General features: G+C 37.3%; 2 protein-coding genes and 1 long non-coding RNA gene across 6 annotated transcripts in view; 1 reads left to right on the top strand and 2 right to left on the bottom strand.

Annotated features, from left to right (window-relative positions):
- Positions 1 to 4,060, bottom strand: part of LOC124507133 (uncharacterized) — a 32,862-nt gene extending 28,802 nt beyond the window's left edge. The window contains exon 1 of the long non-coding RNA XR_006960936.1: positions 3,938 to 4,060. This is a non-coding gene — a long non-coding RNA (uncharacterized LOC124507133). The remainder of the gene's footprint in view (positions 1 to 3,937) is intronic.
- A 136-nt stretch (positions 4,061 to 4,196) lies between these two features.
- Positions 4,197 to 15,614, top strand: SMNDC1 (survival motor neuron domain containing 1). Of its 2 annotated transcripts, none has more exons than XM_047073423.1 (6): positions 4,197 to 4,280; positions 5,559 to 5,678; positions 10,394 to 10,536; positions 11,156 to 11,317; positions 13,504 to 13,657; positions 14,361 to 15,614. In XM_047073423.1, exons 2-6 carry the CDS (start codon positions 5,559 to 5,561, stop codon positions 14,496 to 14,498), a joined length of 717 nt encoding a protein of 238 aa, XP_046929379.1. In that variant the 5' UTR covers positions 4,197 to 4,280; the 3' UTR covers positions 14,499 to 15,614. The 2 variants fall into 2 exon arrangements, with proteins under 2 accessions (XP_046929379.1, XP_046929380.1); XM_047073424.1 differs by lacking the exon at positions 4,197 to 4,280 and adding an exon at positions 8,269 to 8,456 and having other exon boundaries at positions 5,590 to 5,678.
- A 4,401-nt stretch (positions 15,615 to 20,015) lies between these two features.
- Positions 20,016 to 24,369, bottom strand: part of MXI1 (MAX interactor 1, dimerization protein) — an 82,594-nt gene continuing 78,240 nt past the window's right edge. For all 3 annotated transcript variants that reach the window (XM_047073420.1, XM_047073421.1, XM_047073422.1), the window contains exon 6: positions 20,016 to 23,776. In XM_047073420.1, coding sequence (XP_046929376.1) covers positions 23,613 to 23,776 — 164 coding nt within the window. In that variant the 3' untranslated portion in view covers positions 20,016 to 23,612. The remainder of the gene's footprint in view (positions 23,777 to 24,369) is intronic.

Genomic DNA, 24,369 nt, shown 5'->3' with positions numbered 1-24,369 from the left:
TGAGCAAATCTGAGGCTACCTTTTGTCAGGAAGGGATGCAGTAAAAGCTAAGCTAAAGAATACAGTCTCTCAGTTTACCAACAGTTTGTTGCATACTCTTGTGCTCTGCAGTGGGTTGGTACATTTCCAAAGGCAGCTGCTATACTTTAATTTTCTTTAGTAGTGAAAGGAAATAGTTGTATATTCTAATGACAATTTGGAGTCTTCAAATGTTATTTACCTACTAAGTTTTAAAAAAATTTTTTTTAAATTATTTAAATTTAAATATTTAAACTTAAATTTAAATTTTATATTTAAATTTTATTTAATTTAATATTTAAATTTAAATTTAAATTTATTTAAATTTAAATTTAAATTTATATAAATTTAAAATAAATAAATAAAATTATTTATTTTTGAGACAGAGAGAGACAGAGCATGAATGGGGGAGGGTCAGAGAGAGAGGGAGACACAGAATCTGAAATAGGCTCCAGGCTCTGAGCTGTCAGCACAGAGCCCGACACAGGGCTCAAACTCACGGACCACGAGATCATGACCTGAGCCGAAGTCAGACGCCCAACCGACTGAGCCACCCAGGTGCCCCCTAAGTATTTTTTTAATGTCTATTTTGTCATCCCACGTGGGAGAAGGGCAGAGAGAGAGGAAGAGAGAATCCCAAGCAGGTTTCCACACTCTCAGTGCGGAGCCTGATGAGGGGCTCCAACTCACCAACCAAAAGTTCATGACCTAAGACGAAATCAAGAGTTGAACAATTAACCAGCTGAAATACCCAGGTGCTCCTACTTACTAGGTTTCAATAAAATAAATATCAGGTTTAAAGAACTAGAAGGTTTACAGACTTCAAGCTGTATTACAAAGCTGTAATCATCAAGACAGTATGGTACTGGCACAAGAATAGACACTCAGGTCAATGAAACAGAATAGAGAACCCAGAAACGGACCCACAAACATATGGCCAATTAATTTTTGACAAAGCAGGAAAGAATATCCAATGGAATAAAGACAGTCTGTTTAGCAAGTGATGCTGGGAAAACTGGACAGCGACATGCAGAAAAATGAACCTGGACCACCTTCTTACACCATACACAAAAATAAACTCAAAATGGATGAAAGACCTAAATGTAAGACAGGAAGCCATCAAAATCCTCCAGGAGAAAGCAAAGACCTCTTTGACCTTGGCCGCAGCAACTTCTTACTCAACACGTTTCCAGAAGCAAGGGAAACAAAAGCAAAAATGAACTATTGGGACCTCATCAAAATAAAAACTTCTGCACAGCAAAGGAAACAATCAGCAAAACTAAAAGGCAACCGACAGAATGGGAGAAGATATTTGTAAATGACATATCAGATAGAGGGTTGGAATCCAAAATCTATACAGAACTTCTCAAATTCAACACCCAAAAAACAAATAATCCAGTGAAGAAATGGACAAAAGACATGAATAGAACTTCTCCAAAGAATACATCCAGATGGCCAACTGAAACATGAAAAAATGCTCAACATCACTCATCATCAGGGAAATACAAATCAAAACCACAATGAGATACCACCTCACACCTGTCAGAATGACTAACATTAACAATTCAAGCAACAACAGATGTTGGTGAGGATGCAGAGAAAATGGATCTCTTTTGCACTGCTGGTGGGAATGAAAACTGGTGCAGCCACTCAGGAAAACAGTATGGAGGTTCCTCAAAAAATTAAAAATAGAACCTACAACCTAGCAATTACACTACTAGGTATTTATCCAAGGGATACAGGTGTGCTGTTTCAAAGGGGCACATGCACCCCAATGTTTATAGCAGTACTATCAACAATAGCCAAAATATGGAAAGAGCCCAAATGTCCATAGATGAATGAATGGATAAAGAAGATGTGGTATATATATATACAAAGGAGTATTACTCGGCAATCAAAAAGAAAGAAATCTTGCCGTTCGCAACTATGCGGATGGAAGTAGAGGGTTAATATTATGCTAAGCGAAATTAGAGAAAGACAAATATCATAGGACTTCACTCATATGAGGACTTTAAGATACAAAACAGATGAACATAAGGGAAGGGAAGCAAAAATAATATAAAAACAGGGAGGACAAAAACATAAGAGACTCTTTAATATGGAGAACAAACAGAGGGTTACCGGAGGGGTTGTAGGAGGGGGGATGGGCTAAATGGGTAAGGGGCATTAAGGAATCTACTCCTAAAATCATTGATGCACTATATGCTAACTTAGATATAAATTTAAAAAATAAGTTAAATAAAAATTAAAAAGAAAAAAATAAAGAACTAGAAGTTTTAGATACAGCTGTTTTTGAAGAATAAACATGATCAGATTTGAATGAGAATGTTAGATAAGGAAAGTAGATTTTCACACTTCAATTGAGATGGTAATTCTGAACCCTTACTTGAAGTATCACTCTTAGTCAAAGTTTATATTTGCTCCAGTTTTGTTTCTATTGAACCATTGTGAAAATTAAATGGGTACATGTAAAGTGCTTAGAATGACGCCTGGTACATACAACTGCTATCTCTTTGTGGGAACTAAAATTAAAACTATATTGCTCCCCCTGCCGAAATATAATCTATGTTGCACAGAGGAGGGAGAGATTAAAAACAATACTGAAAACAAAAGCTATCAAGATGATCCAGAAATCCATATAGGACCTTATAATAAATACTTTCCTATTTTCTGATGGGCGGGGGGGGGGGGGTGGTTTCCATTAAGAGTTCTCTTATTTGAGAGATTTTTACACAACTGTAAAGTTTACTTTATACTCTGGGAAGATCCTCCTGGCATTAGTTCTTAAAGTACACAATTAGAATAAAAGCAGTTGTTAAAAACTACATTATATTTTAAACAAATTTCTATTATGTTAAGGAATTACATCCTTTCTGGTCTTCCCTCTTAATTCAAGCAACACACTGCTGCCCTCTGCAGCATTTTCAATTCTTACAAATTGCCACTCGATTATCACAAATCTAATTTCCATCTCTATAAAGGTTATCTGACTAAATAAGAGGGATATATGTCTGTGTATGTAGAGAAGAAAAGAGAAGACCCCTTCAAAAAAGCAAGAAGGCATTAAAGCAAGATGTCACAGTCCAAAAGAGCCCATCTGAGAGGAGGACCTTCTTGAACGGTCTAGCAAAAGACCCCAGTTCGCCTGGGAAGGTTCCTTCCTGGCATTCATATAGCCTCTTTGTCACAGGATTTTCTTTTTAACTGGAAAAAAACAAACAAACGGTATACGTATGGAAAAAATTTTTAAAGGATAAACAGTAAAAAAGATAATCAGTGAAAATATTTGGCTTCCATTCCAAACCTCTAGATAGGTTTATGTACCCGTCTAGAAAGAGTATATATTATTAGAAACATAGACAATGCGCATTGCTTTTTAAACATAAATGCAAGTATTCACATCATTCTGCTCATCATTTAATACTGTAACTTGGAGATTGTTCCCTACCAGGCGAGATTAACCTATATACAATTTACTTTATTAAAACCAAGTAGGTTGTAACAAAATAGGTTTTAAATAAATCAACCTCTTCTCCAACAGGTTCTGCTACAATTTAATTGGCTTTTGGTAAAGCGATGGCTGTCAAATTTGGGCTGACATTGGTATCACCTGGAGCGCTTGTTAAACTAGGCTGCTGAGCCACCTCGAGATTCTGATTCAGTAGGTGTGGGATGGGTGCTGAGAATTTGCATTTGTAATAAATTACCAGGAACTAGGTTGCCGGGACCACATTTTGCGAACCAACACTAGTATAAACGCTGCACTAAACGCCGTTCCTCCCAACTCCCAGCACCACTAGTCTAAGAAGGCACACGCGATTACTCCCTCGGGAACTTAAGGAATGGCCCAAAAGCACCAACTCCTACGAAAGATAACCTCTCCCGACTCTCAGCAGAAATTGAGATAAGCCAGACCTACATCCGGCGCCTGGCGCGGCCCACCTACGCCATTTCCTTCCAACGAAGCTCCGCCCAGTCCGCGTCCCTAACGCCAGTAAGGCTGGGCCGCCCAGAGAACGCTGGGAATCGCGTGAGTAGGGCGACCTTTCGCGAGGCTTTCAACGTTCGCGAGATTTCACCCGCTTCTGTCTTTTCCTCCTTCCAGTCTCCAGCTTTTTTCCCCTCCCCCTCATCGCCGAGCAAGTTCTGTTTCAGATCTAGTCGCCTTGTTGTTGCCGCGGAGATTTTTTTTTTTCCTTTTGCTGCCGCTGCTGTCGCCGTCCCGACCCCTTCTTGCCGCCCTGCCCCCAACCCCACACAAGGTAAAGAACCGGGTGAGGCAGCCCGCAGGGCCTCGCTAGGCCTCGGCCTCTCTCGAGTTGAAGCGGAGGCCTGAGGCCGAGGAGTGGGCCGCCCTGGAGAGGCCTGGGCGCCGGCAGGGACGTTGGGAGCCCGGCCACCTCTCCCAGCCAGGGTTTTGGACCCTGCGCTGCCCCGGGTGGGGCTCGGGCCTCGGGCCTCGGTGTCGTGGCGGCGAACGAGGCTAACCCCGGAAACCCGTCGTCGGGTGGGGTGGGGACGCGAGAGGCCTCTTTAGGACGCCCTTGGCCGTTCTGTGCCGAGCGTGTTTGGGGGGGGGGGGGGGTAAGGCTCTGGCCCCGCTGGGGTCCGCTCCGTTTGTGTTTTCGGTTTCCCTGGAGATTGTGTTTGCATGTCGAGGTCTGAAATAATGGACCAGTTGTGGCGGGCCCCGAGGTGTTGGGTGACTGGGAGGAGAGCAGGCAGGCTCGCGGTAGCCCCCTTGGAGCCCTTCCAAGCTTCCAGGCTGTCGTTGGACGGGAATCGTAAACACAGAGAAGGATCCTCGGAAACCCGGCGTGTTTGCTTTGTAAATCGAGAAAGGATTCTTTTATCTTACTTTCCGGAGAAGAATGAGCCAGATTTGGTGAAAGGCACGCTCCTTAAAATGCCTAACTGGGATAGTATTTGTGCGGTTTCTCTGATGAAGACGCTGCATCGACAGTATTTAAGTGACTGGGTTTTTTTGGGGTTGGTTTGTTGGTTTGTTTGCTCTGGGGAAGAGGTTCTAAACACGCTAACTAAAGAGCTCGTGTACAGAGAATTTTTTATGTAGTTAATCCAAAAGCTATTTGTATTTTGTTCTGGAAGTTTTCTCTAGTGCTTCAAAATATTTTTGTCGGCAGTCTTTGACTCTTCCAACCGATTAGTGCTGCCCCCCCCCCTTTTTTTTTTGGTGAAGATGTAACAACTCAGCCAAATACAGTGTCTTTCTTGTTAACACAAGTTTAAAAAATAGAAATTCTCCTTTTCCCTTTTATCTTAGCTCTTATTTTCTGTTTCTGTGTGGAATTTATCTGACAAGTTTATACTCTGCAGAATTCATTGCCTTGATGTTTGGGTTTGGCTCACAGCTTTTCTCAGAACTAAGTGTAAAGGTAATGGTGAGGAGCTGCAGCAATGACTTCTATGAAGGAGTTGGGAGCAAAACTGGTAAAGATTAAGTCAGGCAGACAGGGAAGTTATTTTTTATGGTGTTTTCTGTTCAGTTTTCATGGTCTTACCCTTTTTATTTTCCCTAGATGTCAGAGGATCTAGCAAAACAGCTGGCAAGCTACAAAGCTCAACTCCAGCAAGTTGAAGCTGCATTGTCTGGAAATGGAGAAAATGAAGATTTGCTGAAATTAAAGAAAGATTTACAAGTAAGTATCAGAGGACGCTAATAGTTATATTGTTTGAAAAAAAGTATTTGTGTTTTTCAGATGATTTCTTGCATAGAATCCAAAGCACAATTCGGAGTGTTTCTCCCGCTATCCTCCCTTGTGTGTAAACGTGTATATGCACATAGGTGTATATTGCTCACAGAAGTAGGGTTGCCGCTTCCTCAGTTGTATACATCGAAATGAGTAAAGCATTGTTCTTTGTTGTGTAAATTTTATATGCTCATATAATTTTTTAAAAATCAGAGTTGATTTAACTTTACAGTGGAAAGTACTTTTATTTTTAAAGATCTGGCAAAAGAAATTTAGTTCCAAAGGTAACTAAAAGGACAAAAATAATATGGAATTAAAAATGTTAATTGTACTGGAATGAAAACAAATGTGGAAGAATTTTATAAATGACTAAAAAAAATGAGAAAAATGTAACATGATTAGGGTTCTTTTTAATGTCACAAAGGTTCTTGAACATGAAATAAGAGTGTATGTGTGTTTCAAAGCTAGCAGGTAAACATCTTATATTGAAAACACATTATAAAAATATTTAAGGAGATACTTGTTTTCTGCATAAATGTTACGTAATGTTTGAATTTAACGGTAGATTTTACAGTGTAGTTGTTGGTGCTTGTTGAGGTTAAATTGATGTGGAAAGGAGATCTTAATTTGTTTTGTTATGGAAGAGTTCCGTAGGTATGAAACTTGCTTTTTAAAATTTGCACTGGGGTTTCAAGACAGACAAAACCATTATAGTAAATATCTGTTGTTTCTTAGAACATTATGTTGATTAATAAAAATACTGTATGTATGTACATGTGTATTCATTTTAAAAAATTTTGAGAACTTAAAATTTTGAACCTGATTATTTTGAAAATTTTAAAAAGGTATTTTGGTTAGATGGTCTTTACTGATTCAGTACAAAACTTGAATCATCTTTATCCTATCTAAATTCTTTCCCTCCCTTTATCATCCTCTTGCCCATTAACATTAATATTTTAGGGATATTAGAACTGCAAATGAATGAAACTTATTTGAAATGGTGTCCAGATACAGGACTTTGAAAGGATTTATCTGGACATAATTAAAATGAGTTGAATATTTTCAGGTTTAAGTTGTAGATTTAGGATAAACTTGCCTGAGTTGCAATAGTATGTGGTTTTTAAAAACACGGAAAACAAGACCCATCGTCAGTATGTAGAAGTCGGCCACTGAATTTCAGAGTGCCAGTCAATAATAAAAAGATGTTTTGGGAGCAGTTTCTCCCATTCCTAGGCCAGCTTTCTGCTTGCTTCAAAGAAGGATCCTGGCATGCATCTTGTTTTACCAACTTAAAAGCAGTCCTTTTTTTCTTTGAAGAAAATAAACCATTGTCAATATTGTGTATATTGCTTCCTGGGCAGTTGGAGGAGGGATATATGTGGAACTGGTGGAGGGGGAGTTGGGAGTGAAGGTTGAAACAACATTATTGTAAGGTCTTTTTAATGTTTCTGGAATGAATTGTCAGGGTCCAGGCAGAATTGCCTTGCTATGACATGATCTATAGTGGAAGTATTATAGGGAGAGAGGCCATTGTGGTAAGCACATAAATGGCTTATTTAGGGTTCAGTTAGTAATGGTTATTTATCCGTAAAATACCCATTTAGAACAGCACTGTTTACAGTAGAACTTTCTGTGATGATGGAAACGTTCTATATCTACTGTAGTACTGGAGCCACTAGGGACAATTAAATATTTGAACTGTAGCTAGGATAGCTGAAGAACTGAATTCTTAATTTTATTTTAGTAGCCACATGTGAGTACCATATTGGATAGCACAGATTTAGAAGCTTAAGTTCTAAAACTTCAGATAGTAGTAATATAGTACGTTTTTCCTGACCAGACGTGATCACGATTTCTTCCGCTCTTATTTTGTCATGAAAACAAATTTTTCATTTTGGTTTACTAGATACAGGTCTGTTTTGAATTGAAAATTACTCAGAGATGGAAGGCATCATTGAAGATTAAAGTTCTGAAAAGTGTTTACATATCTGCTTCCACCTAGTAATTGTCTCCACTGACTATAGCTTCTGTTTTGTCGTGGGTTTTTTAAAAATAATTTTCCTTTTTTTCTCTTCTCTATTTTCTGGGATATACCTCATACCTTGGATATTTAATTCTGCCTTTTATATTTGCTGAAAAGTTGTTCAGACTGATGACTGAGTTTGTGGCCTTCTTTATTTTGTGTTCCTTTAGTGGAATGTCTTTATCCTGGTTTTGAATTTGTTTCCCCTTTCATTTATGACAAAGTGCTTTCCTACATTTTTTCATTGACTTCATTTTGCCAGTAAGGCTTCCACATTTATATGTACTGTCTTTCATATAGAATACAGTTACTCAGCAGGCAGCACATTAATCTACTGAAGTCCTAATTGCCTTTTTTTCACTTAAAAAAGTAGGTATAGTAAAATCTAGCTAGCTTTTACTAGCTCCCGAGGCAGTCTGTGATAATCACAAAAATAGTCAATTTATTAGGCTGTTTTGCTGAATAAACTGGTTCTAAAGGAGGCAGGGGTCAAGTCACTTGTCTCATATATTACAGTGGCTCTCTGCATCCCCGAAACGCCTTCCTTCAGTAAGCAGAGTGCTTGAGTGCACCCTTTGACCTGCTGATATGTAGATCACAACATCTGATGCTTCCTGGAATTGCCGATTACTGTAACTGCTGCCCATCTGTCGATGAAGGAGCAGTTTCAGAACTCAGACTTGGGGGAGGAAAAGTAATTAATGGTATGTACCTTTAAGAACCCCCTCATACATAAAATAGTTTCTCTAATACTTTGGTCCATATGCACATGTAAAGAAAACATTGAAAGGGTCTTCATAGTTTGTTGGGAGGGGTATGTAAAACATGGCAAAATGAAAGGACAACTAGGGATAAGCCCTGGATTTTTTTTAAAGTGTCACTTCAGTGCAGGGCTCTGAAAATTATTGTAACGTGCACAGCTTTTCAGGACCCTTTGGTGAAACTGTAATTTCCTTAGGAAAATAAAATGGCAAGATGCTCTGTCTTAAGAGAGGTAGAATCTAAATCAGAGACCTACAAATGCAGAAATCATGTTTGTGTTTTAGTTAAATGGAATTATTTAATGATAAGGATTGTATTGGCTCTTGAGTCAAGGATTATATTCCTGGCCTTAATAGTAATCGATTAAAAACAAGACTGGACAGTTTATTCTTCTTTGTATAGTACCTGATCTATTTATTTGGAAATTCTTTGCCTTATTTGCAAAGGATTATCTAATTAAAAGGCATTTGAATGGCTATTTGGTACCTAATAAAATGTCATTTAAGATACTATACTGAATTTTTAATTCAAATCTGAGTTAGCCTAGTTTTTCTATTTACAAAACAGGCCTTTCTCCAAGGGCTTACTCCCCCCTCCCCTTTTTTTTTGAAGGCTCAAATATTAGTTTTTCAGAAATAGCCAGGAAGATTTAGAATCTTTAGGAAAGAGGTAATATATAACTTCTTGGCTACTGAACCAGAGCTACTATTATAAAACTTCAGTGGGAGACATAAACTCAGTATAGAGTTTAACTTTGCTACTTTTTCTCCCAAAACACTGTGATGTTTTAAGGTATTTTATATGCAACAGTGGGGGAACAGGTATGTGAGTTTTTAAAATAAATCATATAAGGTAATACATAACATAGATCTTCATTGGAGTGAAAAAAGCAGATAGGTAGCAAAATCTGGCCATTTGTACTATATCTTTTAAGTTTTTTAACTAACCCTACCAAACACCCTTGAATGAAGCCAATAAGTGTAAGCCTGAAATAGAGAAAATATTTGCCACACAGGCAGGTATTGCCTGCCTATGTGTGTTACATTTATTTTTTTCCTTTTAAATGAAGCTGTGCTAATGTGCTTTTTAGAATATTTTAAATCTGACCTGGTAATTTGCTTATCTGGATGGGGTAAGTTTTATAATAAGTGACTAGGAAGACTACTGGCTTTTTCTATATGCCTATAATACTTTAGTAGAAATAGGTATTACTAATAAGGTTGCTTCAAGTGTTTCGGGTTTGGTTTTTTTTTTTTGATGGGGGTGGGGAACATGTTGGCTAGAGAGTTAATACTACTGCCAATAATGCCCTGTAAAACAATCCAGTTGCATGAAATACATGTGACAAAGATAGAAGATAAAAGTGATCTTGAATCTAGTTCAGTCCCTCATAATTGATTGTTTCTCATATTAGATCTCTTTAGCTAAAACAGGCACTTAGAAATAATGCCATGGTAGGGGCACCTTGCTGGCTTAGTCAGTAGAACAAGCGACTCCTGATAATAGGGTCAGGAGTTCAAACCCCATGTTGGGTGTAGAGCTTACTTAAAAAAAGAAAGAGAAAGAGACAGGAAGAAAGAAAGGAAGAATGGTATAAGCTCAAGTCTGCCGCTTTCTGTTAGTATTTGAGGTTAATTGAAAGGCAGCTGTGGGTTTAAATCCCAGTTCCACCACTGTATAAAATATTGTATCTTAGTTTCTACATGAGGATAATCATGGTACCTACATCATAGTATCGTTATGAACTGCAAGTAGATTTATGTAGTGTACTTAATAAGTGCTTTATGGTGGAGAGCTAAAGTCATCAAAATAAAAACCTGTTGAAAGGTGATAAGCAAATTATAAAAATAATGCTATGGTTTTTGTTTTTTCTTTTTAGGAAGTTATAGAACTAACCAAAGACCTTCTGTCAACTCAGCCTTCTGAAACTCTTGCAAGTTCAGACAGTTTTGCTTCTACTCAGCCCACTCATTCATGGAAAGTAGGAGACAAGTGTATGGCAATCTGGAGTGAAGATGGACAGTAAGTGTAGAAAAAAACTCTAACTATAACATGAAATAATAAAATACAATGGTAAGAAGTTTTTATTCAGTTTGAACTACCCTGTTTTAATCTTTCTGTATAGCCAATATGATTTGTAAAGTCAATTTGATTCTTGGGTGGTTACCACTATAATACAGTTTAATTTTTAGCTTTAGAATAAATTTTGGGGCAGTTGGTAGGCTTGGATCCTAGAGGACAGAAAAATCAAAGCAGAGGAAAATGAATGGATAGTTAAAAAATAATCCTAATTTCTTCCTCAGATTGAAAATTGAGTGAATGGTTGGCTATCTTAGACTTACGTGAAGCACATACACTGAAGTTATTCCTATAAAAAATATCTTTTCTCAAAGAGATAGACTAAAGCACATTTAATAGACATGTAGGAGACTTTCCTGACAATATTTTGATTAGGAACCCCCTTTTTTTTGATAGTAGATGGCTAACTCCAACTACTGTTTGTATTATCTTTACCAAAGAGCCAACTGATTACAGAAGTTCCATTTTAGACACATGTAATAGTTGAATCACTGCAGTGTAAGTCTTATAGGTTGAGTACTAAACCTTTACTCACCTGCTTACAGTCATGATATCTTTACAGGTGTTATGAAGCCGAGATTGAGGAGATAGATGAAGAAAATGGCACTGCTGCAATCACCTTTGCTGGCTATGGCAATGCTGAAGTGACTCCACTGTTGAACCTCAAACCTGTAGAAGAAGGAAGGAAGGCAAAGGAGGACAGTGGCAACAAGCCCATGTCAAAGTAAGTGACTTTGACTTTAGCAGTTTAAATGTAATCTTCCCCATTTTGGTATTTGAGGCAGTCTGTGGAATTCACGCAGGCTAGATTAGGGTGAGAATGTTAAAATACTCCTTATCGTTGTTTTGAAGATTAGCTGTATAGGGTCAGCATTGTATGTGTATACCTAGGTAAAGTGAAGACATTTTGGTTCCCACTTAGGCATTCAGTAAACATTTCTTAAGAAGATAATATGTACCTCTCACTGAACCATGTGCTGGAGTTATACCATAGTGAAGACAACCAACTTGGACCTTGTCCTGATTGAGTTTATAGTCTAGAGAAGAAAACACAAAATTAAAGGAGAATTTTAATAGTAAATTATAGAAGTTACTAAGGGAACATAATGGTTACTTTAAGGGAACAGAGGAAAGATACCTAAACTGTACTTTAGTCATCAGGGGAAATTTCTTTGAGAAAATGACATCTAAACTGAGATTTGAAAAGAAAAGGAGTTAGCTAGGTAATGAACTTGAAGGTATGACCTTGGGCAAACCTTTTAACTTCTTTCCTCATTTGTCAAACAGGGTTGATAGTATCTATTTTGTAGGGTTCTAAGGATTAAGTGTTAGCATTAATAAAGCATGTGGTACAGTTCTTGATAATGTAAGAGTTTAGTAAATGTTTACTTAAAGAAAACAAGGTGGGAACATAGAAGTAATGGAAACAAATTCCTATAGTGAAAATAGGGCTTGAAGATGGGTGGTTTGACAAGAGCTTAGAGGTTGAGGCCAAATCACAAAGAGCTTGACAGCCACTGATGTATTTCAAATAGAGGAGATAATATGATCATAGTTGAGCTTTCAAATAATCCCTGACAGCCGAGGGAAAGCAGCTAGTGCAGTGATCAGGTGTGAGGTAATGGTGTCCTGAACTCAGGGAGCAGCAGTGGGAGGATAGAGAAGTGTATGGCTTGACCTGTATATGAGGTAGAATTAACATTTTAATAAACTTACACACATTTTCCACAGTTTTCTCTTTCTGGATTTTTCAACAGTTTTGTTGTTTTAAGTAGGCTCCATGACCAGCATGGAGCAACGTGAGGCTTGAACTCAGGGCCCTGAAATTTAAGACCTGGGTTGGACACTTAACCAACTGAGCCACCCAGGCGCCCCTCAAGACTTTAAAAAGTTGCTACATAAGTAAATATATTTGAGCTTGGGGAAACTAGATCACCTAAGTATCCCAATAAGAAAATCAGACTGTAGGGGCGCCTGGGTGGCTCATTCAGTTAAACGTCCGACTTCAGCTTAGGTCATGATATTGCGGTTTGTGGGTTCAAGCCATGCATCGGCCTCTGTGCTGACAGCTCAGAGCCTGGAGCCTGCTTGGGTTGCTGTCTCTCTCTGCCCCTTCCCCACTCGTACTCTCTTTCTCTCTCTCCCAAAAATAAACATTAAAAAAAAGTAAAAAATCAGATCATAGAACAATGTAACATCGCTCTATTTTTAGTCTTTGACATCTGTGTAAAAAAGCCACCCTTAGCTTCATAGTGATGATTACATGATACAAAGACCTCTAGATTGTATTGCCTCTTTTTTAAAGACCTCATCATCCTGTTGGTGAGAAGTCAGTATGTAAACTGAGCAGAAATTATTGAGAGAGCTTTAGGCTCTGATCCTAGATAGAGGAGTGTTTTTGAAAACCCCAGTTTTTGTTTTTAAGAATTTTAAGCTGTGATTTTCCTTTGTTCTGTACTTTTCTAGTCTAGATGAAATAGTTTTATCTGCATTGCATCTCTTTATATAGTTTTGCAAAATGCAGCATAAAGTTGCTATCCATTTAGAAAAGGATAAAGGTTTAGACCTCTATTAACATTAAAACTCATTCTGAAACACATCTGGCAAAAGTGATGTAAATGTCAGAAAGTCCTAGTTTAAATAGTTGATTTGAATGGGTAATAGATTATAGATATGGTTTGAAAGCTTCCAAGGATGCTGTGTATCTCAAATAACCTTACGTAGTAATACTGGGTGATTGGCATTGTTGATGTTTAGTGCTTCTATTCATGGAATGTGTAGGTTTATTATGGGTTTTTGTTGTTGTTGTTGTTCTAGGGTTTTGTTTTTGTTTTTTGCACTGCTAAATATCTCTAAAGAAATCATCTATTAAATCTTAAGAGTTGACATTTAGCTGTTATATCCACACAGAAAAGAAATGATTGCCCAGCAGCGTGAATATAAAAAGAAGAAAGCTTTGAAAAAAGCACAGAGAATAAAAGAACTTGAGCAGGAAAGAGAGGACCAGAAGGTGAAATGGCAACAGTTTAACAATAGAGCCTATTCTAAAAACAAAAAAGGCCAGGTTAGTAAATCCTTTCATCATACTTCATAAACTTGAAAAGTGTAACTGTCATTAAAATAACTTTAAAATGAAAAAGGTGGTGGGGGGGGGTTGTGCACCTGGGGTGGCTCAGTCAGTTAAGCATCCAACTTCGGCTCAGGTAATGATCTCACAGTTTGTGGGTTCGAGCCCTGCGCCAGGCTGTGTGCTGACAGCTTGGAGCCTGGAGCCTGCTTCAGATTCTGTCTCCCTCTCTCTCTCTCTGCCCCTCCCCCACTCATGCTCTGTCTCTCTCTCTCTCTCTCAAAAATAAATAAACATTAAAAAATAAATGAAAAAATGTGGTACATAGGTTCAAAAGATCATAGCTGGGTCTTGTTATCATAATCCTCTTCCATCTTCCATTTGGCTTATTGCAAAATATCTCCATTAGCCATGGTCTCTGCAATAGAAACACTATGAGAGAGTTTATATCAGGAATTACAAAAGATCTAGATTGTTTACCCTTCTATAAATTAAAATTTGAAAAACTGTTTGGTACCTAACATACCCTTAGAGGGAGTATGGTGAATCCTACCTGTTTGTTAACCTGCTTTATATGCTAGGGATCTCTGGTAGATTTTATTTAAAAGAGCACTCCAGTTCTCTTGATGTACTTAAGTGTATCATAGAAATTTTGTTCCCCCAAAACTAATCAAAATGGTTTCTGTTTTATTTCCACTAGGTTAAAAGGAGTATTTTTGCTTCACCTGAGAGTGTAACCGGCAAAGTTGGAGTAGGAACTTGTGGAATTGCTGATAAACCTATGACACAATATCAAGATACCTCTAAATACAATGTCAGGCATTTGATGCCTCAATAATCAGAAAAACTGTTGGATTTCATCTCTGCAGGGCTTTACATTTACCTTTTTATCCTTATATTTTTCTAAAGGTAAATTATTTGTTAGATGAGTAAGGAAGATACCATTGTCGTCCTTGTTTGACTTCAATAGAATGAAACTTGAAGAAATTGCATTTGATAACTGCTATTCATTTAACTTTTGTTACTACTACCACAGTTTCCTCAAAGTTTGTTGAATAAAGCAACTTTTCTAGATAGATGCTGCATAAATACAGCACTTAGATGAATTGTTGATCTTCCTAATATCAGGCCCTTACTTAATGGATGGTGTATACATTTTGTGAAGTCCTAACTTGGAATACTCAGATCTTTGAACTTGCCACATATTGTAGCAATTCACTGGAACATCAAGGCAAAATACCAACCTGTTAAAGAGCTCTTTTATCTTCAACGTAAACCTAGCTATTGCCTAATTAAGCCTAGAAATATGTTAATTTGTAAATGGCAAACTTTGTTTTGAGGTTTTTCCTTCAATAATTTGTTTGCTAAGCCTATTAGGCTATCTCTAAAATTGATTCAGCTTTTACATTCTTTCCACTGAGTTTTATGTAATAAGAAACCATGTTTAGGACCTGCTACCTTTTCTAAGGTGGTGTTTTTTTTTTAATGTTTGCTCTTTTCCTGTGTTGATTTTTCCCTTATGGTAGTGGTACCATTTTTTGGATGTGTAATGTTTATATAAGAAAACAAAAAGCTGATGTATAGCCCTGTATACAGTGTAGATACTATTTTTGTAAAAAAACAAAAAACAAAAAAACCAAGGCTAAATTAATGAACAAGAATACTGAATGTTTCATCATTAAAAATTTACTGTATTTCTTGTGCATTAATCTGACCATAATTTCCCTGTATATTATGTTCATGTAGCTGAGTTTGTAATTTTTGTTAACTAGATCAAGTTGTCAGCATTTGTTGGTTTAAGTGAACATCACAGTTATCCTGAGTTGAGTTTAAGCCAAATATATGCATAGTAAAATGTCTTCCTATTAATGGAAGATGGTGATTTTTAGGATATGTGTTAATTTCAGTTTTTTGTATGTTTAACTTTTATTAAATAAAGTGTTTTTAAAATCTCCAGGATGTGTTAACAGAAGGGTGGTTAAGTCCTAGCTGGCAGCATTGATCTAGTGATTAAGCTTCAGTGTACATGCATTCATCATTTCCACAGAAAAGAGAATATTGAGTGTGTGATAAAGGTTTCAATAAATCCTTATGTACTTCTTCCATTAGATATAAGAAATTGGATCCTAAAGGACAAACTATTTTTAAGGGTTTGTGCTGTGTATAGAGGTGTTTGTAAATTTTTGGTAAGGGGGAAAATAAAAATTTTAATTTAATGAATTTTAATTATTTTGGCAAATTGAAACTTAGGAGGACAGTGGTGAGAAGTAGAATTCTTTATATTGCCCCTTCTCCTCCCTCCCAACCCAGGAGGATCACTGTTTTCCTTTCTATAATTTATGGCCACAGGGTAGAACTTGTAGGACAGAATGAAAGGTGAAGTCTTTCTTAAATACATGGCACAAATTACAACAGAAAGGGGCTACTTAGCCTGAAGAACTCCTAAAAATACACTGTTCTTGTAACCGGTGTAACAAGCATCTTAAGAACTAATAATGGTATCTTTGAAGGATTGCAAGGAAACTCTAAAAAGCACTTGGAAGGAAATTTGGTATAATTGTGTCACCACACAAAATGGATTTTGGTGAGATTACCTTGGCATGTTTGTTGGAATAGTAATTTCACCTGGTGTTTGTGTAGGCAAGACTCTTGTGCTGAGACTTGTATCTCCTTTGACCCAAAGAGTCACATTTAATTTCTGCACATTTAATTCTGGAGGGGCTTTGCGGGAGAGAAAAGGAATAAAGGTGACCATACTATATAAAACATTAAAAAAAAAAAAGTGTATAGCACAAGAGTCTTTGTGTCAAAGACCTAGATATGGCCCTTTGAAAAGTCCTGGTGTCAAGATGATAACAGTGTTTCTGGACTAAACTAAAAGGATCCCTAGGGACATGGAGTACCTGTCTCCTAGTGTGAGGTTTTAATGAGAAGCATGATACCAGTGGTATTTTACAAATGAAGGTGGCTAAGTTCAATACTCTTAAAATCAAATATGACATTGTCTTATGGAGCTCTGTTATAAAATGTAATTTCCCCTCTGTCAAGAAAGGAGTCTTGAAGCTCTGATGAAACTGAATAAACCATTTGTCATGTACAGCCCCCAAGTAGCTGTCATGGATCTTCTCAAAACTTGACATTTGACTTTGTTATTGACTATTTCAAGGAAAGAACAGTCCCAACCCCCTCCCCCCAAAAAAACCCAAATAATTACATTTAAAATTTTAATGTCACAGATAAATGCTTTTTTAATTAACATGTAGAAAGGCCATAGAGGACTCAGGAGCCAGACTGCTGATTGAATCCTGGCCCATTTGTAACCTGTGTGCATAACTCTTCCTTGCCTTAGTTTTCTCAGCTGTAGAATATGAGAGTGTGTTTCATTAGGTTGTAAGGATGAGTGAGTTAATATGTGTAAAGTGCTTAGAATACCTGACATATGGTAAACACTGTAGAAGTGTTTGCTATTACTGTGCAAGCAGTAATGGTGAAGATCGTTTTTTCTAACCTTATCAATGACAATTCATGGGCACCTGGTTGGCTCGGTTAAGCATCCGAGTCTTGATTTCAGCTTAGGTCATGATCTCATGGTTCAAGCTCTGCAGTCAGGCTCCACGCTCACAGCTTAAGTCTGCTTGGGATTCCCTCTCCCTCTCTGCCCCTCCCCACCCTCTAAATAATAAATATTAAAAAAAAAAATTCACATTATAATGGATTATAATGCCCATTACTTATAATTTGAAGCCTTGAGTTACAAATGTATTAGTGAAGTGCTATCAAATTACCAAAGTTCTATATTAAGTACATGCTATAGAAGTTTTTGTGTTAGAATATTTTAGCACATATCTGTAATGGGAAGAGGTTACAAGTTTATAATAGTTACCTCTAATGCTTGCTTAAAATTAGAGGAATTCCTGGATCTGGGTCCTATTCCAGAGCTATTTAGGCCAAAGTATATCTGTTTCGAGACAAACACCACAGGTGATTCTGGTGTGCATCCCTGGCCTATAACCATGTTACGTTAAATGTAAAGTTTGATTTTTGAAATGAAGGAAAAGTTAATTAGTAACTGGCAATTTTCTGAAGATTATGAAGATTAGGCATCAAACCAAAATGAAGTGCGTTCATTTATAACTCCTTATTTTAAATGCTCTGTCACAATGAAGGGTGTGCATGTGTGTATGTGCACAGGGTGTGTTTCCATTACAATGCAGTTTTAATGCTGAGTGAATCTGCCTTTAAAATAGCAAGGGGGATGGTGCCTGGCTGGCTCGGTCTGTTAAGTGTCCAGACTTGGTTTTGGCTCAGGTCGTGATCTCATGGTTCCTGGGTTTGGGTCCCTTGTAAGGTATCTGCGCTGACAGAACAGAGCCAGCTTGAGATCTGTCCCCCTCCCCCACCTCCACCCCCCACCCCCCACACTCATGCGTGCTCACTCTCACCCTCTCAAAATAAATGAACTTTAAAAAAAAATACGGGAAAACCATCAGGTTAACCAACAAAAGTCATAGTTTTATAAATCGTGTCTGTAGGTCATAATTACAAAAGGTGAAAAACCTCACTTCTGCAAGTTTAACCAAAAAATATTTTTAAAGCTCTGGTTTGGCTTTTTGCCTCAACTTGGATATTAACTGAAAGATGAAGGGGGGAAAAATCTTAAAACTAGTTTTTATGTTTGTTAAAATCTTTAAAGAGTTCAATAAATATCTGCTGGATCGTAATATTTGTATTTTACTGTGAAGCAACCAGTTACTATAAATGGTAATTTACCTGTTCAACAGTAAATGTAAACATGCTTTATATCTAGGATTTTTGAGTTGCAAGTTAAACTGAATTTTTACTATAGTGGAGAGGAAGAGCATAGCAGACAATATAACAGGTAATACCACAGTTTAAACACAAACCCAAGTAATTGAATCCCCTAATACTGTGTGTGTACAGACATGTTCTTAAAAAAAATACCTTAAGAGGCACAGAGACCAATATTGACATTCTAAGAATTTGTTTTGGACTAGCCAAAAGAAAGTAGTAAAAGAAAACAGGATGAAGGTGTTAAGACTTCTGTGAGGTTCTTCAATTGCCTTTTCTGCCTTTCAGCTTATGTATATATAAAAGTGGTTCTTTTGTGGACTTGAGGGGGTAAAGAAGATCTGAAAATAATACTGGGCCTTTGGTAGTTGACAGCTGAACTAGCTAAAAATACCGAATTTTGGATAAAGTAATCTTCTAGTTCCTAGGAAATAAAAATTGACAATTTACTTACACCAAGCATTTCACCAATTCATTTTTACAAAACCAGTACAGACTCAAGCTACTGCAATTACTACAATTGTAATTTGTTTTCCCAGTTATTTAAGATCACAGCTAAAGAAGCCGTAGTTAACACGCATTAGGAGAAAAGGTTGCTTTTTGTTTGAAGAGCTACTGTGTCAACCTGAGGCCCAAAGTCGTATTTATTATTTTGCTGGCTCATGATTTCCTTTTCTTGGTGAAACTGGATGTGCTTTTATTTTTTCCCCTTTCAAGCCCTGAACTGACTTTAGCAAGATGCGATGCATTTCTAACCAAAGAAAGAATTCAGGCTTGGAGGAAACACTTGATTCTATATCCTGGGAAAACTAGAGTTGAAGCCTGAGACCTGCAGCTAGGCTAGTCTTTAATAGATGGTAATTGCCCAATTGTTCATTCATTGCTCAGAAGTATGCAGGAAGGAGTAAATATCCCTTTGGTTCTTTTGCCAAGTTTTTCCTTCCAAAAAAGCACTGTCAGGTTTAGTTGACATAGCTTTCAGAGTGTGATAGTGCTAATTTAGAAGCAACTGGCCTCTTAAATCTGTATTTTTGACATATATTTTAGAGATATTTTATGGCTTTTACATTCTACAATGCTGTCTGATGCCCTGATGTGAAAATCTAAGATAAATATGGCAGTTATTGCCCTACCAGTAAAGACTTGAAGCATTCCCTCCATAACAAAGAGTTAAGAGCTTGAGGAAATGGAAAAAATTTCAAAATTATAGGAAGTTAGTTGGCAATACTTTAAAAGAGCTTCATCTAAGCCATTTCCCCTAACAATTTATGACTGTATAGAAAGGTAAAACAGAACCAAGAAGTGAGGTTGTCAGCCAGTACATGTATCTTGAGCTACACTTATTATTTAAAAGACTCAGATGTATTCCACAAGAAAACCAGTTTCCTATTAGATCTAGTACATGAGCCAAGATTTTTTTCTTGGCAAGGCCAACACTAAATATTAACTAGGGCATTATGCAATGGTTACTATTAGTGTTTAACATACTCAAGCTCAGGTTAGTCTTTTTTTTTTAGAAAGACCAGGTAATCACTAAAACCGCTGATACATCAATCTTATAAAGTCTTTATTTAAAAAATTCTATAGGACATCAAAATTGACTTCTTACAAAGTATAGCCTGTCATGGAATTTTGTGAAAATGAACCATTTATTTAATAGAAATAGTCTTTTTCTGTAAGACCCAGAGTCAGAATAACTAAAATTCAAGATTAAAGATGAAAAAAATTAGAAGGTTGCATTAATCAGAGAAAGCTGAGAAGTACATACCTCTTACTTTCCTTTTGGTGCTACAAACTCCTAGACTGAGTCTTACAATCTTCCAAGATAGAGGTAGTATTTACAACAACTTTTCAGGAGGAAACAGGCTCCATGAAGAAATTAAGTAACTTGCCCAGAGTCCTTAGCAAATATTAGAACTGAGATTTAAATGTGACCCAAAAAACCCTATTCTTCCCACATCATGCTGTTGTTGGTAGGAAGTATGGAATTTTTGAGGTGGAAGGATAATGAAAGAAGAAAGGGAAAAGCCGCTAGTTGCTTCAAGTGGAAGAAAACAAACTTCCCAAAGAAACTTACCTAAGAGGTTAAACAATTTTCTCATGAGAAATGACCCAGGAAGTAGTGTGGCCTTAGGTTAGAAGATTTGCCTCAATAATCCTGCCTTTTGAAATCCCTTCATAATGCTAAAAGCTATCACTGTCATGGGGACTGGAAGAGGCATTTCTACCAGAATTCTCATACCTATTCTAATCAGAAACTAGTTTGACTTCATCAGAATCTTCTTTGGTAACAAATATGCACTGAAACAGGACTTTACCTCTATCTATTAATATATTACTTAGGCATTTTACACAAAGGGTACTTTAACTCAGGTTAGTGGGTGGGGACTAAATAACTTCCAGACTTATTTTCAATTTAAATGACAGTACAAAGTGATTCCTCTAAAAAGTTATTAAGAATGGATAATAACAAATGGCTTTGTGTCCTACCTGAAGCAGTTAAGATTATCGGGTACATTAAACCATCTGCAGTTAGGTTACATGGAGTTATCACATCAGTCAAGAAGGCACCTGTTTAAATTACAGAACAGGACATGGCAATGATTCAAATTGCCATTAATTCTGGACTACTGAAGTAGTATCAGCTTAGGAGATAGTTGCTTTTCAAGGTGTGGATGCTCATTCATATTTTTTCCTTCATAGAGAAGGGTGTACAAAAAGCACTCGGGTGTTCTTCATTCACAATTTTTATTTCTTGCAATTAACTTTTATATCTTCAAAGTCGATTTGTCTTTTAAAAAATTAATACTTTTCACTCATCATACAATCCATTCCCCTCCCGCAAGGAAAACAAACCCGGGGAAGGAGTAATTTAGGGGGCAGTTGAAATAGGTATTATAGATTCGTGACAAAGGCTTCCCAGCCCACCAACTTGTACATATACAACAAAATGGCAGCACCTCAAGTTCTCCTGAATGAAGACCGAAATTCCAGCCCTAGGCAAGTGATGTAAGTGAATGCCATGGGAGTAACAAAATGGAAGCTGAATCACTGGCTTCCATTTTCTTTCCATGGTAGTTAGCAGAGTCTTTAAACTGTCTCCCTTGGGAAAGTCAAAAGAAAGCAAATATATAGAGCAACATTTTGACCCAGCCAGGAGTAATTATAAGTAAAACCAGAAGTAATTTACCTGGGCCAGAGAAATGAATTTGCCATGTTTTTCATTAAGTCCCCAGCACCTGAAGTTATTAGCAAGTTCTAATAATGGGCTTCTAAAGGCATGCAGTTTTTCACACATCTACTTCAAAGAATTTCTTCCACTCAAACATAGCACAATCAAGGATAAAATATTTTGGGAGGCACAGGAAAAGCACAAAAAACAAGTAAGTATATGCTGAGGCCTTGTGTATGGCCAAGATGGTACACTTCATACAGAGAAGCAGTGAAAGCTGTTAAAGTGCTACTTACAAAGGATAGTCTAACATTACACACACAACTCAACTGCACTGCTAAATATGGTTGTCTTTATTTTCTTTTTCCTTGCCCAGCCCTATCTAAACAAAATAAAACTACAGGACTGAAATTAACAACCCATTAAAATCAGCAATAAGTTATGAAAATCATAAAGCTTTTTTTTTTTAAGTAATTAAGGGTAGTTAAATTATTTAAAGTATACAAAGTCCAAAGAGCCAGGGATAAGGTGTCCAAGAAAGCTTCCTGGGGTAAAGGAGAGGGCCAGGGGGAACCTTGGATTTTGAAAGACAAAGGGAACACATGACATCAAAGTGCAGGTTAGAAAAGAAATTTCACTTAAAAGAAAACATTTCTGAAAATATTGAGAAGAGCAACAATAGCACCTGCACAGTGGGACTGTGAGGAAGGAGAGAGACTGCCTGTAAGAAAATGGAAGCAAACCTTTACAATAAAATGAGACAAGTGCCAAACTTAACTATGTTAAGTATTATAATGTGTCTACTATAGATATCAGATGGTTAAAAGCTGGTAAAGGTAATGATTCTAAAAGAAAACAAAAACAGCATTGACCTTTTTCTACCTAGCCCAGACCTCATTCGTTTTGTGCACTATAAAGAGTGAGGTGTGAGGTGTTTTATCATTATCAAATGCTGCATCAAAATAGATGATTTTTTTCCCATGTGTTTTTCCACTATAAAAGACATCTATGTTTTTTATGGACAAGCTTTAAAAAGATGTCATTTTGGTTTTCAACACATACAAACAGTTATCAAAATCTGAAATAAAAATGCTGCCGTGGCTCAGACCTTGACCTGCTAATCTGCGTTGCACAACTCTTCTGGCCTACGCAGACACAGAGGCATGGAGAGCTTTTTCCTTCTGGCCCCTCAATCCGAATTATAGGCCCTGTGTGGTAGAGGCTGTCATACACAGACTGCCCCCATGCTGCCCAAGGGCCTAAGGGCGGCTGACTGTTGAGCTGGCGGTTGGGTGCCCTACTGCTAACAATGCAGGATAAGGTTAGCTTGCTTAGCATGGAATCCAACAGAAAGCTGAGCTGCATGATGATCCCTTTCAAAAGGCTTCATGGGAGTCTCTCCTTTTGCAGAGCATGAAATGAGCTTGCTTTTTTTTTTGTTTTTTTGTTTGTTTTTTCAAGAATTGATCATCCACAGGCTTCATGATAAGCTGTCCCAGGCTGAGTTTTAATAGCTCTTTAGCTATCCAAGATTAATGCCTGATTATCTTGTCTTCTCATTACTATAGGTTTGATTTTGTTTTTTAGGACCATTAAAACTCGGGAAGGGTTCATAACCCCATCCTTAAATGTGTCTACTCATTGTAGTATGAGCAAACTAGAGAAGATAGAGGACAGAATCTCCAATGTCCTCTTTCAAATAAACTAAATCAAGAAAATTTCACAGAAGTTTTCTGCTGCCATTAGAAGCTGTGATTTTCAAATACGAATGAGTATTTGTTCTGCTGGGGAGGCTCTGCCCCACTTTTTGCTAAGTATTTGCTTAAATAGAGGTCTTTTGACCCTTTTGTTCAAGTATAGTTTTGTTTAGTTTTAAAGAGGAGACTGCATCATGAACCCAATTTAAGAGATTGTTTGGATTGAATTGGCCCAGTGAATATTTTGCCCTGCACTGTTATGTCATGCTGGGTTCTAGGAAGTGAATGAAAGTTTGACACTGGCACTGGAGTAACCCTCGTCACTCCCAATACTCTGCAGGCTGCTGTGGTCATCAATGTCACTGATGCTGGTGGTACTGATATTGTCCACTTCTCCATGGGAGAACTCTGTGCTTTCAACATCCACTTCAATCTCCTCTGCCAAAGAGAAAAAAGGAAGAGCATCAGTAATCTAGTATACATGCACTTCCAAAAATTAATGAGGAAAGGGCATAAGAAAAGTGATTACTTTGGGTAGTATGAAATAATTTTTCTTAAATAATTGTTACACGAGTTTATTATCGGTGAACCCTGGAGGACAGAAGTAATCAAAGGTGAAGAGACACGGATATATTTTTGCAAAGGGGAATGTCTGGTATCCAGCGGTGGTCTCAATTTAGGCAGCAAGTTTTCTAAAGCCTTTGACGCCAGTCCGTCTGGACCTCCCACCAAAAGCACTTGGCCTATTTGGGAATTAGTGCTTAATATTAAAAGATCCCAACCCCAACTGGTTTAACAACATCTGTTTTGCATTAAACTAGAAACTAATTCTCAGTGCTGTTTATTAATCAGAGTTGCCTTAAAGAGGAAAAAAAGCATAAACTTAGTATAGGTGAACGAGAAAATTTATCCATTAATTCTTGCCTTTGGTAATATCATCCTACAGACAGATCTACAGACTTCTAGGATTCATCATAAAGACCTCTGTGTATTCAATAGCCAAACTAAGCCAGTCATTACAAAGTGAACTC

This window comes from Lynx rufus, unplaced genomic scaffold (genome assembly GCF_022079265.1).
Source record: "Lynx rufus isolate CCGP_SWC_20201006 ecotype Redwood Valley unplaced genomic scaffold, mLynRuf1.p SCAF_11, whole genome shotgun sequence".
NCBI lineage: Eukaryota > Metazoa > Chordata > Mammalia > Carnivora > Felidae > Lynx > Lynx rufus.
This window is presented reverse-complemented; position numbering and strand designations above follow the sequence as displayed.

Excerpts from the sequence above, each read along its gene's own strand:
- SMNDC1 (XM_047073423.1), top strand. The coding sequence starts at position 5,559 with ATGTCAGAGGATCTAGCAAAACAGCTGGCAAGCTACAAAGCTCAACTC. Across the intron at positions 11,318-13,503 it reads GGCAACAAGCCCATGTCAAA|AAAAGAAATGATTGCCCAGC; the intron begins GTAAGTGACTTT and ends ATATCCACACAG. Across the intron at positions 13,658-14,360 it reads CTAAAAACAAAAAAGGCCAG|GTTAAAAGGAGTATTTTTGC; the intron begins GTTAGTAAATCC and ends TATTTCCACTAG.